This window comes from Herpailurus yagouaroundi, unplaced genomic scaffold (genome assembly GCF_014898765.1).
Source record: "Herpailurus yagouaroundi ecotype Mexico unplaced genomic scaffold, PumYag 184, whole genome shotgun sequence".
In the NCBI taxonomy this organism is placed as follows: domain Eukaryota; kingdom Metazoa; phylum Chordata; class Mammalia; order Carnivora; family Felidae; genus Herpailurus; species Herpailurus yagouaroundi.
In genome coordinates, this window is record NW_024412415.1 from 35,457,858 (window position 1) to 35,478,595 (window position 20,738).

The 20,738-nt window shown below is 37.0% G+C and overlaps 1 protein-coding gene across 5 annotated transcripts in view; it reads left to right on the top strand.

The window, feature by feature from the left end:
- LRRC49 (leucine rich repeat containing 49) overlaps window positions 1-20,738 on the top strand; it is a 149,617-nt gene that overhangs the window by 27,006 nt on the left and 101,873 nt on the right. For all 5 annotated transcript variants that reach the window (XM_040493129.1, XM_040493130.1, XM_040493132.1 and 2 more), the window contains 2 exons: window positions 2,178-2,321; window positions 20,661-20,722. In XM_040493129.1, the coding sequence (XP_040349063.1) occupies window positions 2,178-2,321; window positions 20,661-20,722 (206 nt within the window). The remainder of the gene's footprint in view (window positions 1-2,177; window positions 2,322-20,660; window positions 20,723-20,738) is intronic.

Below are 20,738 nucleotides of genomic sequence, written 5' to 3' on the forward strand. Positions count from 1 at the left end.
TACACCGTCTTTTGCCTGGAATTTCTGTCATTACTCAAATGCTTGTGACTTTGTCCACGGCTGCACTGCGTAACAGGCTCCATCAGAGATGTTGCACATGATTCTGTTGCACATGGCCTATCTGATTGCACACCAAAAAGCTGAACGGTATCCCCACTGATTTTTTTAAATCACAGCCTGATACCTATATTTTAGAATTAATAATGTTCCTTTTCAGAGTTACCAAAGAAAATAAAAGGTAACTCTGCACTGTAAGCATTCTAATTATAAGTCCCACCAGGACCAAGGAGTTAGAGAAAGGTGGTTTTCTAAAAGAAATGCCCCAGGATTATTAGCAAGAGGGGGGAAGACATCTTTTGCATATCATATAACAGTTGTGCCCCTTCATTCTCTAGATCTTTCCTGAGCTCAGGAAAGTTTTATTTTATATATTTAAATATTGCTTTTCCATTTGTGTTTGTTACTTCTATACTGTTTGTCTTCCATATCCCCATCTTACCTTTTATTCTTCGTATCTCCATTTTCCCTTAGTATTTTAGGAGAATTTCTCAAGCTTATGGTGGCCTTACTGATTTTGTACAGCGTCTATTTTGCTTTATGCTGATTCCATACATTTCATTTTTTAAATTTAAGTTTATTTATTTATTTTGAGAGAGAAAGAGAGTGTGAGCATGAGCATGGGAGGAGCAGAGAGAGAGGAAGAGAGAAGATCCCAAGCAGGCTCTGTGCTGTCAGCTGATAGCCCAGAGCCCAGTGCGGGGCTTGATCCCATGAACCATGAGATCATGACTTGAGCTGAAATCAAGAGTCAGACTCGCTTAACCATCTGAGCACCCAGGCACCCCAGATTACATACATTTCAAATTCTGTCATCTGTTTAGTTTTGAGATGCTTTTGTCCACATTTAATTGTACAGTTCTGTCATCTACAAATACTGATAACCTTGTTTCTTCTTTTACAATTTTCATTTACTTTCATTTTATATTAGTTAGACCAAAAATCTTAGGACAAATTTTAAAACATACTCAGATGTCCCCTTTGTATATACTGAATTTATAATAAACATAGTTAGGTTTTCCCTTTTGAACCTAGATGGAATCTGGATGGTATTTCTTGAATGTAAGGGAAGGTCCAATAACAACATACAAACTGGATTATAAATCTAAGAAGAAGTTCTTTTAGCCAACATCTGCTCTGAAGTGTTAAATAAAAAATTGCAAATAATACTGGGAGGACAGTACACATGAGAAAATTAATCTCTAGTGATTGTGAATTTTTTTTTTTTAATGTTTGGAAGAAAAGCGTTATGTGTATGACTCACTGTTAACTTAAGTACATGACGGTAAAAAGTTTACGAAGTCCCCCGCAAGGACCCCCACCTCTGTGTCCTACAGAAACATTGTGCTGTGCTTGCTACATGACACTAGTGGGGCTTCAAATCACATTGTGCTCTCACCACTTCATGAGTAAGCTTTCCCTTACCCTACCTTACTGTGCTCAGAACTCCTCTGCCGCGGGCCAGTGCTCATGAGTATGTGCCTGTTCCACGACTCAAGTCCTCTTGTGCTAAACGCTTCACATCCATCATAGTGCACTCTGGCCAAACATTATCTGTGCCCTCTCTTAAGCACTTCCACCCTCACCCTCCACTGGGGATCCTAGTTCCTTGTATCTTTTCCATTTAGACTCTTGACAGCCTTTCAGGATCCTGCAGAATTGGTGGGAGGCACAAGGGGGGGCGTGGTAGCATTGCTTCTCCCTGCCTTTTCTCTCAGAGGGCTGGCTTGCGTGGTCAGAACACTGTGAGCTCCTGCTGTGGGCTCAGAGTAATTTTTTATTTGGCAACTAGTATGTATACTTCACCTTTATCTGGACCCGGCACAGTATTGGGCAACGAGAGATGCCCCCAAGGCATCAAATCCCACTTGGTGGTTATTTGATAAAATTTAATTCAAATATTTACCGTGGCCAAATTCTAAAATATGTTCCTTTAGTTAAGTTTTGCAAGTTAAAAGACTTCTTATTATCCACAACAGAGGAAATTGGAAGTAGGTTTTTAAATGTCTTCATGTAAATGTGTCCCTGAATCCAGTGACTATATTTTATTTTTAGGGTTTTTATAACATGCATATCCACGATTTATGCCTGCTACTCATCATTTTCTCATTTTTTAACAGATTACCAGAATCGAAAATGTTAGTCATTTGTGTGATTTGAGAGTTTTAAATCTTGCTAGGAACCTTTTAAGTCACGTTGATAATCTTAATGGGCTGGATTCACTAACTGAACTTAACCTGCGACACAATCAGATCACTTTTGTGGTGAGTATTAACATGGAATCGATGTATGATTTCCGGCTTTTCTTTTAAGGAATATGGTAAATGTTATGGCATTATGCAAAGTAAGAATCTACAGTAATTTCATTCTTTTCTGACTTTCATTGTGGATATAATTATTAAGCTCTGTGTTTTGATTTGGAAGTGTTAAGGTGTTTTTCACTTTAAAAGATAAATGTAAAGATAATAGAAGTATTATCAATAAATGAATTAGCTAATTTAAATGGATACTGAATTCTTTCCTGTTTTATCATGGGTATAGAATTAACAAGGAAGGAGGTTATTGGTGACTTAAAGTTGATAAATGGTTGTACCAGGAGGAAAAAGACACAGAGGGGAGAGGCTGTGGGCTGTGAGGATGTGCATAAATATATCTTTTGCGGTGTTTAAAGAGGCAGCCTGGTGTAGTGGAAAAAGCATTGCATAGGGCATCAGAGACCTCCTTCTGGTCACAGCATCATCTCTCATTAGTTGTGTGACCTTGGGTAAATCCTTAACTCTATAAGCATCAGTTTACTTTTCTCTAAAAGGAGGGCACTGGGCTAGATTCTTTCCAGGATCCTTTCGAGCTTGTTGAATCTGAAGAAAGACGTAAAGGTGGTCAAGAACTGGCATGTGAGCAGGAGGAAACAAGTTAGCATTGTGGGGGCAAAACTGCAGAAAGGCAACTCCAAGGGCACCTGGGTGGCTCAGTCGGTTGGGTGTCCGACTTCAGCTCCGGTCATGATATCATGGTTCATGAGTTCGAGCTCCGCGTCCGGCTCTGTGCTGACAGCTCAGAGCCTGGAGCCTGCTTTGGATTCTGTGTCTCCTTCTCTCTCTACCCCTCACCTGCTTGTGCTCTGTCTCTCTCTCTCTCTTTCAAAAATAAATAAACGTTTTAAAAAATTAAAAAAAAAAAACAGAAAGGCAACTCTGGAGCTCTGCAGGTGAACTTTGTTAGATTTATAGCTTTACTCGAGTTCAGCAACGAAGTAACAGCCTGATGCTCAGGTGTTTTGTACTTGTGCGAATGTGAGAAGCACTAGACATAGGGATTTTGGCTGTATGATGTGGCACAGGCCAAGAAGACTTCTAATGATTTATAGAAACATTTGTTTTTTTAACAAGCTTCCTTTCTTTTACATGCAATAGAAAAATATTAGGTTCTCTCAGGATGTCATTCAAGCACTTTTAAAGGCACAATCTCTTAACTTTTTTGAGACATTGAGTTCCTTACTCAGTAATTAAGTGTAATGTAAATGGTACACTTGGAAAGGTTGGGGGACAGATGATGCTTTATCTCTAGGCCTCCTTGTACAGTACAGATTGGTTTCATTTTGAAGTTTTACCAGAAAATATGAGCTCAGTAATGGTCAAATCTTCTAGGAGGTTGGGATAATTTCAAAACCTTTTCCAAGACATGGATTTATTCGAGAACCTCTAAATTCTGTCAGCCCCTCCCCAGATTGAATTTAAATATTGGAAATGGCTTGTTTATTTCAAAAGACATCCAGATTGAGTTCATCTGTTACATTGCTGAATGTCTAGGAACTGCTCAGGCTGGACTTGATCTGTCCTCAGGACATTGGGTGTGGTAAGAATCCAAAAGGCTTTGGTAGAGTGGGGCACAGACATCTATTGACTTTTGCGTATTCCTTTCTATGTTCTTTCATTTGGAAAGTACATAATGCATATCCAGGAAATTGCTTACTGAATTTCCCAGTGAGTATTATGTCTGATCATTACTATTATGGCTTAGGCAGCAATGTCTCTGGAAAAGGAAATTGTTTTCATTTATGAAAGTTAAAAAGATTTAATAAGTATTATGCTTATGGTATTATCATGATAATAAGTAGCATGCATATTAATTTATAGGAAATTGTGAATATACATGTAAGGATAAGTAAGACACTGGGTCTAACTTTTGTTTGTTTCTTTTACGAAGCATCCTTTCCTAAAACAGCCAAGAGATGTTTTTTTTTTTTTTTTTTTCCAGTATCTTTGTTTCTCTAGGGTCAGTTATCACCCTTATATTTTTGCTTTTTTTCTCTCTCATGGTTTTGATTTTCCTCGGTGGCTGGTAATCTTTAACTGAAGGACCGTGTTCGGTAGTAGCTGGGTCTCCTGTGGAGCTGAATAGGTCTTTTTAACGCTAAGAACGATCACTGAATTTGTGTAAGTTGTCGAATCCCACACATTGGCAGGCTTCCCTTTAGAGTGAGTGGAAGGGAAAAGGGAGGCTTACTCTATAATTGCCAAAGTAAGAGAGCGACTATTTGGGGGTGTAGAAGGACTTTACTATCTTTTGTGCCAAGTCAAATGCCATTCCTTCCCTCCCCGCCCCCCGGGCTGGGTCTAATGTAGCACTTATTAACCATCTCCCTGGATAAAACACCCACACTGTCCATCCGTCTTTGACAGATACTCTGTTTTGTTTAAAGAACAGACCCTGAGGCTCCAGCTGAGTGTTTCTCCAGCCAGCTGCTCTGTTCATTGCCTGTGTGTGTGTGCATGGCAGGGGTGGGCGTGGGCTGAGGGTGGGGTAGGTTTGTTGGTGCTCCCTGATAGATCCTATCTGCTTTCCAGCTTCCTGAAATTCATCAAAAATGTGGATCTCTTAATGAAGACTCTCTTGGATTTATCATTTCCACGGAGTTCTTCGTTTTGTGTATTTTTGTTGCTTTGCCCATTGACTTTTGTAGGAGAGATGAAGCATGTTATTACCTATTTCACTATCTTGTCAGAAAACTTCTCCGATGTTTTTGATGTAGAAAAGTTTTTGTTTGTTGGTTTATTGTGGCTAAAGTCACCGATCTTTTTCTGGGAGGTTTTATAAATTTCAAACCAAATGTCTTTTTTGTTTCTATATCTTTCCCTTTTAAAAAATTGTGGGGCACCTGGGTGACTCAGTCGGTTAAGCGGCCGACTTCGGCTCAGGTCATGATCTCATGGTTTGTAGGTTTGAGCCCTGCATCAGGCTCTGTGCTGACAACTCAGAGCCTGGAGCCCGCTTCAGATTCTGTGTCCCCTCTCTTTTTGCCCCTCTCCTGCTCACGCTCTGTCTCTGTCTCTCAAAAATGAATAAATGTTAAAAAAATTTTTGTTTAATTATAAAATGATAAAGACGTTCTGAAAAGAATGGGAAATAATATTACCAATATGTACAGATCGACCAATCAACTTAATGAGTAAAAATCTTTTAAATATAGTTAAGGCCCAATGTGTAAACCTCCCCCATCCTATTTCCTCTCTCCTTTGCAGAGGTAACCACAGTTCTGTGTCTGGTGGTCATGGAACGAATTCTTTTCCACATATGTATGCACTCATCCCTAAATAATATCAAGTTGTTGTTTTGCATGCTTTTAAATGTTGTATAAATGGCATCATCATACTATGCACATTTTTAAGTTGCTTTTATTTATTTATTTTTATTAAAAAAAATTTTTTAATGTTTATTTTTGACAGAGAGAGAGAGAAAGCGAGCATGAGTAGGGGAGGGGCAGAGAGAGAGAGGGAGACACAGAATCTGAAGCAGGCCCCAGGCTGCGAGCTGTCAGCCCAGAGCTCGACACAGGGCTCGAACTAACGGACCATGAGACCATGACCTGAGCCGAAGTTGGACGCTCAACCGACTGAGCCACCCAGGCACCCCTAAATTGCTTTTATTAACATGCTTTGAGATCTGTGTTGTTTTCTGTAGCTCTAGGTCACTAGTTTTCATTGTTATATAACATTCCATTGTATGATTGTGATTAAAAATATTCATTCTTGGGGCGCCTGGGTGGCGCAGTCGGTTAAGCGTCCGACTTCAGCCAGGTCACGATCTCGCGGTCCGTGAGTTCGAGCCCCGCGTCGGACTCTGGGCTGATGGCTCAGAGCCTGGAGCCTGTTTCCGATTCTGTGTCTCCCTCTCTCTCTCTGCCCCTCCCCTGTTCATGCTCTGTCTCTCTCTGTCCCAAAAATAAATAAACGTTGAAAAAAAAAATTAAAAAGAAAATATTCATTCTTGGGGCACCAGGTGGCTCAGTTGATTAAGCATCTGACTTCCGCTCAGGGCATGATATTGCGGTTCATGAGTTCGAGCCCTGCGTAGGGACTGACAGCTCAGAGCCTGGAACCTGCTTCAGATTCTGTGTCTCCCTCTCTCTGCTCCTCCCCTACTGGTGCTATCTGTCTTTCTCTCTCAAAGAATAAATAAACATTAAAAAAATTAAAAAAACATTTATTCTTTTACTTATGGACAGTAGTATTGTTAAAAAGTGTCACAAATAACATTTTTGTACATGTCTTTTGGTGCATATGTGTAACAGTTTCTCTAGGACAGCGGCTTTCAGACCGTAATCTAAGGTAATAAATAAAATTTACATTAAAACCCAGGTATTAAATGCCCAGTTATTAAAAGCCCAGTTATTAAAAGCCCAGTTATTAAATATTTTTGTGGGTACATCGTAAATAATGAAAGCAAGCATTTCATGAAGCTATACCTACCCTTGCTCTTATCCATTCTGGTATATCCTGTTCTGTTCTAGCCTATCAAAAATGTTGGTCTAAAAAAAATGTTGGTCTCAACCTATTGAATTGATTTCTTGACCAATGAAAAATTGGTTGCAACCTGCCATTTATCAAATGATGCTCAGTGATAGAGCTTGGGAGAGACATTGCTGGGTGCCAGGATCATGCTCACTATTTCATTTTATCAGATATCGTCAAGTTTTCTCCAAAACTTGATACAAAAATTTGGTACAACCAAATTACAGTTCCATCAGCATTACCTGGGAGTTCCTTTAACTTCACATCTTTGTTGACACTTGATATTGTCAGGCCTTTTATTTTTGCCAGTCTTTTAACTATGAAATTATATTGTAGTGAGATTTTAATTTGAGTTTCCAGTGAGGTTGAATGCCTTTCATCTTTTTTCTTTTGTGATAATTGAGATCTCTTCTGTAAATGGTCTTATACTTTGCCCATTGTAATGACAGAGTATTTTCTCTTTTTCCTCTTGATCAGTAGTGTTTGTTTCTGCCGTATTTTGAGGAACAGAAGTAAAAGCTATCAATAGTTTTTTTTACTGTTTCTGGGTTTTTTTGTTTGAAAAATCTTTCCTTAAAGACTGAGGATATAGGGATGCCTGGGTGGCGCAGTCAGTTAAGCATCCAACTTCAGCTCAGGTCATGATCTCGTGGTTCGGGGGTTCGAGCCCCGTGTCAGGCTCTGTGCTGACAGCTCAGACTGGAGCCGGCTTTGGATTCTGTGTCTCCCTCTCTCTCTGCCTCTTCCCAGCTTGCATTCTGTCTCTCTCTGTCTCTCAAAAATGAATAAACATTAAAAAAAAAATTTAAAAAAAGACTGAGGACATAAAGATATTTTTCTGTATTAACAAAAGTTTTAAAGTTATTCGCATGTTTACCTAGTTGCAATTGATTTTTGCTTGTGGTGTAAAGTTAAAATTCGATTTTGTTTCTTCTTTTCTCATTTGGATTGCTAATTGTCGCAGCACCATTTATTGAAAAGTGGATTCTTTCTGTCCTTTTCTATCACCTTGGCAGTATTTCCTTCTAGCAAATTAAATATCCACATATGCATGGGTCTGTGCTGGCCTCTCTGTTCTGTTCCATAGATCTCTATGTTCCAGTATAACACTATCTTAGTAACTGTCATAACCTCTGTTATGTTCTAAGAGCTTGTAGCATGAGGGCCCCAATCTTCTTTTTCTTGCCTTTCCTTCCTTTCCCAGCTTTCCTTCCTTACTCTAAAGAAACATCATCTTCTTTTTTTTTTTTTTTTCTGTTTCTATATACATTCTAGAAATAGCATTTCAAGTTTCATGAATACCCCTACTGGTATGTTTGATTGGAATGTCTTTGAATTTGAGACAATTGAGATTTTTTACGATATGGAACCTTTAATACCATAATATGAACATGGCATATTATTATGAAGGCATAATGTGAAAGCAGCGTATCTCTCAATTCACATATGTCACATTTAATGATTTTGATTCTCCTCCATAAATAACTCATTTGTTTTTTGTTAGATTTCTTCCCAGATATGTTATGCCTTTTTTGCTATTGTAAATTTTTTTGATCAGAAAGAGATTTCTTACTGTTGTTAGTAGTGTATGGAACCACAGTTGATTTGGGTTCATTGATCATATATTTAGCAAGCTTTCTCTGACACTTAATAATTTTAATAATGTATCTGTAGGTTATCTTAGGTTTTATATTTAGACAATTATAATTTTTTGTGGACAATTATAGTTTTTCCTTAATCATTATGTTTTGTTTCTTCTTGTTTGAGCTAAACTGAACCTCCAGTTTGACTAAACCTCTAGTACAGTTGAATAAAGAAGCAAAAGTGGGCATCCTTGCCTTATTCCTGAGTTTAAGGGAAACATATCACTAGCTGTGTTTGCTAAATGCCATTTATTAATCTGAGAAAATTATCCTCTGTTTTTAGTTTGCTTAAGTTCATGTTATGAATGTTTGTTGGATTTTATTAGATGATTTTTCTACAGCTCTTAGACTGGTTGTATGGATTCTTCTTTATTAATTTTGCAAATTGTTTTATAAGATTTTGTAATGGTAAGTCACTCTAGCACTTTTGGTCGTATTATGTATTTTATAGGCTATATTTCATATACATTCATGAATTTTGTTTGCCAATATTTTATTCACAATATTTATATCGATGTTAATACATGAGATTTGTCCAGGGGTGCCTGGGTGGCTCAGTCCGTTAAGCATCTTTTTTCAGCTCAGGTCATGATCTCATGGTTTGTGAGTTCAAGCCCCGCATAGGGCTCTGTGCTGACAGCGCAGACCCTGCTTGGGATTCTCCCTCTCTCTCTCTCTCTCTCTTTCTCTCTCTCTCTCCCCCCCCCGCCCCTCCCCTGCTTGCTCACGTGTTCTCTCTCAAAAATAAATAAATAAACTTAAAAAAAATAAATGAGATTTTTCTGTAACTTATTTTTAATGTTCTTTTCTGATATCAAGGTTACATTAGCCTCATAAAATGAATTGAGGAGTGGTTCCTATTTTAATATTGTGTGATACCCTATTTATTTGGTATAAATCTCACTTTATATGAAATTAAAGATGATCTTCACCTTGAATAATTGGAAGAATTTATCTGTTAAATAGTTTGGGTAGTTTTAAACCATTGATTTAGTAATAATAGTATCAGTTTTGATATGTTGTAGTTTCCTTTCATCTGGATTTACTTTTTTTAGCTGCTGTCTCTGTAGTCATGGCCCCTTTGTCACTTCTCATAATGCTTATTCATACTTTCTTATTTCTTGATTAGTATTGCCTGAGATTTCTTTATGTTACTAGTAGTTTCAAAGAACTGCCTTTTGGCTTTGTTGAGCTTCTCTTACAGCTTTTAAAAAATACTGTTTATTGATTTTTGTTCTTAACTCTCTTATTTTCTTTTTCTTTCTAAAATTTTGTGTTGGATATCTGATACATTAGTTTTCATTTTTTTTAATTTTCTTTTTTATTTTCTAATATGAGCACTAAAGACTATAAATTTCCCTCTAAGAACCACTTCAGCTTCTTCCCACAAGTTTTGAAATTTAGTATTTTTATTCTAAATATTTTATAAGTCCCATTATGATTTCTTCCTTGATCCATATAAAATTTTTGATATGTTTGGATTATTCTTTTTTTAGTCATTCTTTTCTAATTTAATGGTATTGTGACCAATGAATGTGGATTATATGTAATCGGTTCTGTGAAGTTTGTTGAGGTTTGCTTTATTGCCTACTAGGCAGTCAATATTTACAGTCAGTACGTGCTCTCCATATGTTTCTCTAGTATGTGGTCAGTCTTTGAAGCTGTTTCTAGGTGCACACAAGTTTAAAATTGATGTATCTTGTTGGGATGAGCACTGGATGTTATATGTAAGTGATGAATCACTAAATTCTGCTCCTGAAACAATTATTACACTATATGTTAACCCACTTGGATTTAAATAAAGTAAAAAAAAAAAATGATGTATCTTCCTGATAAATTGTTCCTTTTATCATTGTGTAGCAACCATCTTGTTACTAACTCCTTCATTGAGCAAGTGTTTTATGAGCATGGGCCGTATGTCAGGAACTGTTCTAAGTATGTAGTATAGCTAAGGAAGTTAATACTTTTTGCCTTAACATTCATTTAGTCTAATGTTAATGCCAACTTTCTTTTGGTGATTTTTTTCCTGGTGTATCTTTTTTATTCCTTAACCTTTAGAAAACTTAAATATTGGCACAATTTCAGAAAAGGATGCAATAGTAAAGAAGTCCTAGTACCCCAGGACCCAATTACCTAAATGGTTATGTTTAGTACATTTGCCTTGTCTTTTCTTTTGATTATTCTCCTTCTTCCCTTCTCTTTATGTCTACAAGTCTGTCTCTCTCTCTCTCTCTCTCTCTCTCTCTCTTTTTCTGAACTGTTTAAGAGTAAGTTGCAGGCATGATGCCCCTTTACATTCGCATACTTCAGTGTATATTTTCTAAAAACAAGAATTCTCTTAATAAACACATTACAATAATCAAAATCGGGAAATTAACATTGATATGATGCTATTATGTAATCTGTAAATCCCATTCAAGTTTTCTTAATTATCTAATTAGTGCCCTTTATAGTAAAAAAAAAAAAAAAAAGCAAATTCCAAGATCATGCATTGCATTCAGTAATTATGCCTCCCTAGTCTTCTTTAACCTCTTTGTAGGTCATGACATTGACATTTTTGAAGAATATTAGCTTCTTATTTTGCAGAATGTCCGTCAATTTGGGTTTGTCTACTGATGTGTCCTCATGATTAGATTCAGCTTATGTACTTTTGGCAGGAATAGCAGCAGGAGTGATGCTAACTTCTTAGTGAGTCATATTACCTATTCTTTCAACCGGGGGGTGTTTGTGTACTCATGCACTTTATTGTGGGCTGATAGAGTTTTCTCTGTTCTTTCCTATTCACTTTAATGGTTACTCTTAACATTTTAAAATATACACTTGACTTAAATTATGGAGTTAATATACATCCCTACCCTCTTCTTAAATAAGGACCCCAGAATCATTTAGTTCAGGAAGCCTGTCCTGTTTCACATGGTTTTGTTTCCTAGACTTTTTGTTTTTTTATCTTTTTACTTCCAAAATTAGATATGTTAATTGTTGGTGTTTTCAGCCAGTGCTTATTTGGATTCACCCACATGCGTGTCTGGGTTTACCACTCTTTCCAAAATATACAATTTAGAAAAATCTTTATGATGACTCTGATGGTGGTAAGCTCTCTCAGTTTATGTTTGTCTGATAATGTGTTTATTTTGCTTTTATTCATGACTGATGGTTTGACTTGGTTGACAGTTATTTTTTCCCCTAGATGTTTGAAGCTCGCTGTCTTTGAACTCTATTATTGCCATTAAACTGTCTACTATCTTTTTTTTGTGTGCATGGTTTTCTTTTTCTTTCTCTGGTTGCTTTTAAGATTATGAGATTTCTTTTTGAAGTTCTTCAGACTCACCAAGATGTGTATAGATGTGGAACCACCATTTTTCTTCAATTTTAGATAAACATTTTTTTTCCATATTTCACCAACTCTGAAATCTTGATATGTTTTACAATGCATGGCATTTTAAAATCACTATTGAATAGGTTATAGTAATTTCATTGCTTAAATATACGTGAACTTGCTTTTAACTTTATACTATGCTCATTTCAATTATTGGTGCTACATGTTTTGATTTTAATCACTGCTCAAAATGTATTTAAAAAGATTACACCCAAATGGCTCAGTGGGTTGGGCGTCCAACTCTTGATTTCGGCTCAGGTCATCATCCCAGGGTCATGGGACTGAGTCCCACGTCGGGCTCCATGCTGAGTATGGAGCCTGCTTACGACTCTGTCTCCCTCTGCCACTCTTCTTACTTGCGCATGCTCTCTCTCTCTCTCTAAAATTAAAAAAAAAAAATGCTAAAAAGATTACAGCAAGGGGGTGTGTGGGTGTCTCAGGTGGTTCAATGTCCAACTCTTGGTTTCTGCTCAGGTCATGATCTCATGGTTCATGGGTTCAAGCCCCATATTGGGCTTTGTGCTGGCAGAGTGAAGCCTGCTTGGTATTCTCTCTCTCCCTCTCTCTCTCTCTCTCTTCCCCTCCCCAGCTCATGCTTGCTTGCTCTCTCTCTCTCAAAATAAATAAATAAACTTAAAAAAAGATTACACCAAGACTTAGCATGAAATGAAACATTTCTGAATTCAAAAAGGCATGGAAAGCAAAGACACACATTTAATATTAGTGAAACATACTTTTCATTGGAGGAATGACCGTAATTCTACATTTTCTTGCTAATTAACAATCAAATACTTTCAAAGGAAGAAAACCATGTTTGGTAAAGCTGTGTTATATTTTGATACTGAGATAGATTCAGAGAGTTTGCTCATCACATGCCAAGCAATGTACTTGAAGGCAGGAGAAATTGAGCAAGCTCCTTGGAAGAGATGACAGCATTTGAAAGCAACAAGAAGCTGTGTGTATAATTCACACTGGTGTCTTAGACTATTTGGGCTGCTATCACAAAATACCACAGGCTGGGTAACTTATAAACAAGAGAAGTTTATTTCTCACAGTTCTGGAGGCTGGGAAGTCCAAGATCAAAGTGCCAGCCTGGTTGCATTCTGGTGAGAGCCTTCTTTTTGGTCTACAGCTGGTGCCTTTTCACTGTGTCCTCACATGGTGGGGGAGGCTAGACCTCTTTTATAAGGCACTAATCCCATTCGTAAGGGACCACTCTTGTGACTTAAGCACCTCCCAAAGGTCCCACCTCCTAATACTATCACCTTCATGGTTAGGATTTCAATTTGGGGGAGACACAAACATTCAGACCAGAGTACTGGTGTTTCTTTACCTTAACAATATAAAAATATACAGAATGTATGTCACTAGCTTGGAAGAACATTCTGTAGACAATAATAGAGCACACTTTTAGGATACTCAGCATCACCAATGTTCATGATGGCACAGAAGACAGTATTGTGTGAAAAGCATGGATATTATTGGTTAAATAGTGATTCAGAAGTTGGACTCTAAATGTGAAGACTATTCCTCCATACTTTATTGAGGTGTAATTTGGATACACAAATCTCAACTGTGCAGTTCAATGTTTTTTTTTTTTATATAAATGTACTTTCATTTGACCACCACTCAGATCAAGATAGAAAACATTTCTTTTGCTCCAGAAAGTTCCCTTGTGCCCCTTCCCAGTCAGTCCCAGCTTTTCCCTGCCCTAGAAGTTTTCGGACTTCTTTCCCCATAGATTAATTTTGCTTGTTTTTGAACTTTTTATGAAATATATATATATATACATACATACTTTTTGTGTACTAACTTAATGTTTTGATATTCATCCATTTTGTTGTGTGTATCATTAGTTTTTTTTTAATTAGCTGAGAGTTGTATTCATTCTCTAATTATAATGCAAATTGTGGTTTCATTCTTCTCTTCATAGCCATCTTGATTATTTCCAATTTTTGGCCCTTACAAATAACACTGATAGGAATATTCTTATAGTCTTTTATTTATACATTTATTTTGGTGGACATGTACCTCATTTCTCTTACGGAGCCATAAGGTAGGTGGATGTCTAAATTTACTAGAAACTGCCAAACCATTTTATGAAGTGATTATACCATTTTACATTCCAACAGCAATAAATAAGAGCTCTAATTATCCCACATCCTACCCAACATTTGATGGTGATGGTCTTTATGAGTTTAGTGATTCTGTGATTATCAGTGGTTTTAATTTGCAGTTCCTTGATGATTAGTGATGTTGAGCATGTTTTCAAGTACTTTTAGGCCATTCTAACATATCTTTTTATGACATATCAGTTTATGTCTTTTGCCTATTAGGTTGTTTATCCTTTTATCATTGAGGTGTAGTAGATCTATGTTCTAGCTTCAGGTCCTTTGGCATATGCATTGGGTGGCTTTTTTGCATGGTTTGCCTTTTTGCTTTCTTAGTAACGTTTTTGATATGTAGAAGCTTTACATTTTAGTGATGTACAGTTTACCAATTTGTTTTATTTTATCATTGGTGCCTTTTTTGCCCTGAACAAGAAGTCTTTGTCTATCCTGGTATCATGGATATGTTCTCCTCTGCCTTCTTCCAGAAAGTTTATCGTTTTACCTTTCACTTGGGGGTCTTGACACTTCTTTAATTACATTTTATGTATGGTGTGAGGTAGGGGTCATGGTTAATTTTTCTGATATAGGGATATCTATTTGCTCTACACCCTTTACTCATTAATTGATGTGTCCTTGTTGAAATTGAATTATAATCAAATGAGTCTTTTTGTGGACCTTCTCTTTTATTCCATCTATTTGTATATTATTATGCCAGAACTACACTGTCTAACTCTATGCTAAATGGAGATATTTTGGAGTTCATTAATAGATTCATTTTGCTTACTTTTTATGTATGCATAAGAATGATATTTGGCTAAAAATATGGTCAAATAAATCTAAAAGAGCTCTTTCAGCAACAATGAAATAAAAATTCTAAGTGATATTTTGTTATTGGTTAATCATAAGTTTATTTCATCAGGTGTTACATAAAATAAACTTAAGATGATACCTTAGATTTGACCAAATATGGTAATTTTACTAGCATACCTAATATTTGTGTTTCTGAATCTGCAGATGCATATCTTTCATTAATTATGGGAACATACTGAGTCTTTATATTCTCAAATATTGACCCCTTCCATTTTCTGTCTTTCTACTTCTTAAACACCTACTAGATATAGTGTGGACCTTCATGTTCTATCCTTTGTGTCATAAAATTTCTATCATTCCTGGGGCACCTGGGTGGCTCAGTCGGTTGAGGGTCCGACTTCAGCTCAGGTCATGATCTCGCAGTTCGTGAGTTCAAGCCCCACGTTGGGCTCTGTGCTGACAGCTTGAAGCCTGGAGTCTGCTTCGGATTCTGTGTCTCCCCCTCTCTCTGCTCCTCCCCCGCTCGCACTCTCTCTCTCTCTCAAAAATAAACATTTTTTAAAAAAATCTATAAATAAATAAATAAATAAATAAATATTTCTATCATTCCTTTTTCTCTCTGCTACATTTCTGCATTCTTTTTACTTATTTAGTGCTATCTGCCAGTTAAATAACTCTCTCCCCAGTCTTATCTAGTCTATTTTCAGCCCATCTACTGACCATAATGACCATAATTTTTTGTTTCTAGGAGTTCTACATGAATTTTTTCATAAATGTCCAGAGTACCTTATTAAACATGTTTTTTCATGTTTTGGTTTCTTTTATTTCTCTAATAATTTTAAACATAGATCTTTCCTAGTCTTTATCCAGTTACTATATTTTCTTAATTTTTGAGCAGTTCTACATTTGCTGCCTGAAGTTTCTGCTGACTCTTGCTCATGCTAATTTTTTTTCCCATATGTTAGTTGGGATAGAATGCTATAAGCCTGAGTTGAGTTTGTGTCTTTCCAGAGAGTGTTGCCAGGAGTGTTAAGGGCATGAATGCCAGGGATCAGTTGTTATGAGGGGTCTTGTTAGATCATGTACGTGATAGAAAACTACAAATTCAAGTGAGGAAAGGCCTATGATAATGAAATTGAGGTCTTTTCTTTTCCCTCGTTGCTATTAACTCTAGCTCTCCTAGATTGTAAATACTGGAAGTCTTCATAGTCAGAGTATCAGTAGCCTGCTTACTAGTCGGGTTTTTAGTCCCCCACTCCACCATCCCACCTCTTTCCCTATGGGAATTAAATCGTGTGCTGAAAAAAATCAGACTGGAAGAATAGCTTGCAGCTAGTTGAGAGAGAGAGAGAGAGAGAGAGAGAGAGAGTGTGTGTATGTCTGTGTATGACCATATAAAGGGTGGTAAAAACTATAAAAGGCAGATATATATATTAATGCCTTTGGGTAATAGAACCAGAAAATAGACTTTTTAAAATAGGCATTTAAATATACGATTGGACTTGTTGATATGATGGCTTACATATAATTTCTCATGGAATATGTGTCTTGTGTCAAAAGGGATGGCTGTAGCTAGTAGTTAGTTTGGAATTAATAAATCTTTTTATAAAAGGGAGTGCTTTTTGAACTTCTTCATTGCTTTGTTAATAAATCTCTTTTCAGTTCTCAAAATGAAAATAATTACCCCTATATATTTATTTTTATTTTTATTTATGACAGAATAGGTAACAAAATGAGAGTAGCTGTGATTTTTTTTAGTCCTCTTTGTCCTACTTGGTGCATGCCAAAGCCTTCATCTCTTCACCTTTCTTCCTTACTCCTCTGCAGGAAACTGCTCTAAAAATAGCTCCAGTAATAGATGTTCTACACATGGTGAGATTGCTGAATCATTTAGTTCTTTCGTGAAGTTTAGGAATATGGAAAATAGTGTCTGAGCTGACTCGGACAAGCATCTTTCTCAAATGGCAAGTCTCTGTTCTTTTGAAAAATAAAAAAATTATAATCCTCTCAATAATCTGTAGTAATTTTGTTTGTCTAACTTTTAAAGGATTATACTTTTAAAATACAGAAAATTGCTTTGAATCTTACTTCAATTTTTTTTAATGTTTATTTATTCTTAGAGAGAGAGAGAGAGAGAGAGAGGGAGAGAGAGGGAGAGAGAGAGAGAGGGAGAGCACGAGCAGGGAAGGGGCAGAGAGAGGGAGACACAGAATCAGCAGTAGGCTCCAGGCTCTGAGCTGTCAGCACAGAGCCCAGTGTGGGGCTTGAACTCACTAACCGCAAGATCATGATCTGACCAGATGCTTAACCGACTGAGCCACTCAGACGCCCCAACTTTGAATCTTACTTCAAAAAATGTTTTGAATGTAATCTTAGAATTGTGTTTTGGTAAATATAGTAAATTTGAGACTGTGAGCAGACTAAACTACACATGAAATACAAATATTACCTTATATGTAAATATTTTATTTCATCTTCCTCTTCTCAGGTTGCTTCCTTGCAGTAGTTTCTCCGCCTGTGAAAATTTACCTTCCGAAAAGAACTGTTGGGAGGGTTTAACACTGTACAATTAAATAAACGTGCTGACTTTTCCTTCAAGTTACGAAGATTTGGCTTACATTAGCTTTAGCCCTCCACTTCTCCTTTCCCCATTTTTCCAAAATAATTATATATTTTTTGATAAATAGATTGTCAAATGTTGGCCTCCCAAAATACCATTGGAATAACCTGTTAGTAAAGAGAAGTTGAGGTTGTTACTTACCGGCAAGAAAAGCTCACTACCTTGACATAGTCTTAGTCACGTCTTCAAGGGCAAAGGCAGGATATTTATTTTTGAGATTTCTTGGGGGTCCGGTTTAAAGGTGCATCTGTCAGTGAAGGGGCTTGATTCATATTGATGGATTTATGATGTAATAGGTTGGGATTGTCTGGCAAAGAAAGATGAGATTTGAACATTGGACCTTGGTTTTAAAGCACGAGATGCCACCCTTGGAGTTCTTTTTGCCTGCCTCCAGTGGTGAATCCCCTTCCTGGATCTTAGGTGTTTCCATCTTTGTTTTCTCTCTCATATTAGAGGAGCCATCTTCCAGTAGCTGTCAACAAGTCTTTTTTGTTTGTTAGTCTTCTGTAAATAACTCACACACAGATAATTAATATGATAAATATGTTTTCTTTTTGTCTATGCATTACAAAGTATATCTCAGAGTTGCTAGCAAAATCAAAAGCTATAATTTTCTTGTAGAAATGAAACCTGGAACAACAAAAATGATTGCGGGTAATCATTTTGCTTTTTAAAGTTCTGGAAGGGCTATCAACTAAACTGGTTATAGGGATATGTAGCTGAATTCTGAGTTTTCGTTTTTCAATCTGTTGTGAATATTTTTTTATAGCTCTATCAGGTAATGACGGCTAATGATGGCTAAAATTTGATAAAGACTTCTCCTAAAATTTGGTTTCATAAATGACAATAAATACAAAACATTATAATTTAATCAAGTAAACTTTTAAAAACCTGTCTCATAAATTATAGCCTGATATCATTTGAATTTATATTTTAATAGCAAAAACTTACATCTTGGAAGGTGTCTGCAGTCTCTGAAGGTGGTAGGCCAGAGCTAAAAGTGACAAGTGTATTTTTTTTTTTTTTTTAAGGCACCTTGATTTAAAGGAGAGCCAGGCTGCCGCTTCTCACTTTCTCCTGGTTAGATGTCAACAAACAATGTTGGTGCCCATAAATATCTCGGGTAGATTTCAGGAAGAATTTGGGAGAAAAGATCCCCTGAGCGTACAGAGAGGGCTTTCAGTTTGGCTATGACTCCCTCCTTGTAGAGACCAGATAGGAAGAAAGCTACCACTTCTTTGGAAAGTAGGGCCCCGGAGTAAAATGAGACCAACCGCTAGTCCATCACTCCTCCACTTACCTTCCAGGCACTTCTGGGATTATCAGGAGAAGAAGCTGGTAGAGATGATTCCAGAAGTTGGCCAACATTTGGAGCTTACAACCCACTGTGGGGAATTTGGACGCCTTCCTGTTTTCTGCAGACTTATCTTTGGCCATGGTTGAAAAACTCTAAAAACCACCATTCACACCTATGGAACAGGCTTTTCAAGGGTGGGCCTGAGAATAGGAATGCCAAGTGAATGGTGCACATGGCCCGTGGTCCGATGGCTGGCAACTGTATTTGTTTTATACTGCTTAGGATCTGCAGAGTTGACAAAGTGTTTGGAGAGGGGTGCACAAGGGAAACCCCATGGGAAAATGTCTTAAGCCAGATTCGTTTCTCCTCTACCCTCTCAAAAACCAGGGAGATGTGGCTCTGTCACCACTCCATCACTTTTATATTTTCTTTATATGGCAACCTTAAATAAATGAACCATTTTAGGAAAAGCTAGGCTTTGCCGTAATTTTAATTCCCTTGTCTTAATTCTTACTGGGGTCTTGGAAATGGTAGTTTTAAAAGGGAGGAAGGAAAGGAAGGAGGAAGAAAGATAATGACCTATGGAAGCAGTAAAACAAGTTTTGATTTGGGTTTAAATATTCGACACAGTAATATGTACAATGTATATGCTTGTATTAGCATTATTCAAACTCCTATAACTAGAATTATTATAAATGATATTGCCCTTAAAAATTAATAGCATTTGTTATACACCTGAAACTAATATAATGCTGTATGTTAATTATGCTTCAATAATTAGTCCCAGACACACACAAAAAGAAGAAAGAAATGTGTCCCAACTTTTCATACTAACATATTAGTATTAACAGCAGATATTTTAGCTAGCTCATCATCCAGCAAACTAAAGTGAGTCTTTAAAAAAACTTTTTAAATGAAAAGAGAGAGAGAGAGAGAGAGAGAGAGAGAGAGAGAGAGACATTTTATAAGAGAAGTGTCGGTGTGTAGAATTTTAACGGAAGTCAAGATAACCAATCTTGTCCTGTCTCGGCCTCAAAGGGCAGTATGTAATCCTGGGTCACCTTTCCATCCCACCCCCACCCTCCCTCTGCAACAACCCCAACTGTTCACTTTTTCTCATGTGCCTAATGAGGTTGTAGCCTAGGTAATTACTAAGCTGCTTCTTAAGATTCTATTTCTTCAGCATATGTCAGATTTTCAAGAAGTTTGTGTCTTTCCATTTGATGCAATTAGATGGCTGTGTACTTATTTTGTGATTTTTAAAAAAATCATTTGAGCCAAAACATTTCAATATTTGGTAAGGATAAAACCACGTTTAAACAGCCACAGTTTGCTCTGGGGTGCTGTACCCAAACAGAACGGGGTAGATTTCCAATTGTAACGTCTGTTGTTTGCTTAGGTTGGAAATTGCCCTTCAGTGACACTCACTGTGATCTGCTTTTAGTTTTATGGGGAGATTGTCAGCATCTTGGTTCATTTGTAACTGGTCTATTTCCAAAGGATTGAGAATAGTGAGGGAAATGGCTTTGAAATTCTCGGTACTGTTGGGAAAGCTAACTGCATAAATTTAAAATTTAAAACATTTGAACAGCTTCCTTTTAAAAGTGATTTTTAACAAATGTTTGATCATACTATATTTGTGCTACGGTTGAAATGCTGAAGTAGCATTTTGGCTTCTTTCCCAAAAGCATGCTTAAAGAGGCTAGCGGCATCTCTCCCTGTTCTCAGTGCTTTTTACCTTGCGAGTGGTGCAGCTTGCTCTGCGGATGTAGTGAAACCCTCCCATTTAATCTGCAGTGGGGAAGAATGGAGCTCGGTGTCCAGTGGAAATCAATGGTCTAGCAAGGTTGCAGTAAACAGCAATGACTACATATTTCAACAGCCGAGCCAGAAGACGTTGATAATATTTTTTTTTTCTTCCAGCTGATAAATTTTTGCTTTCTGTTTCCTTCTAGAGAGATGTGGATAATTTGCCCAGCCTCCAACGTCTGTTTCTCAGCTTCAACAATATATCTACGTAAGTGGAAACTCCC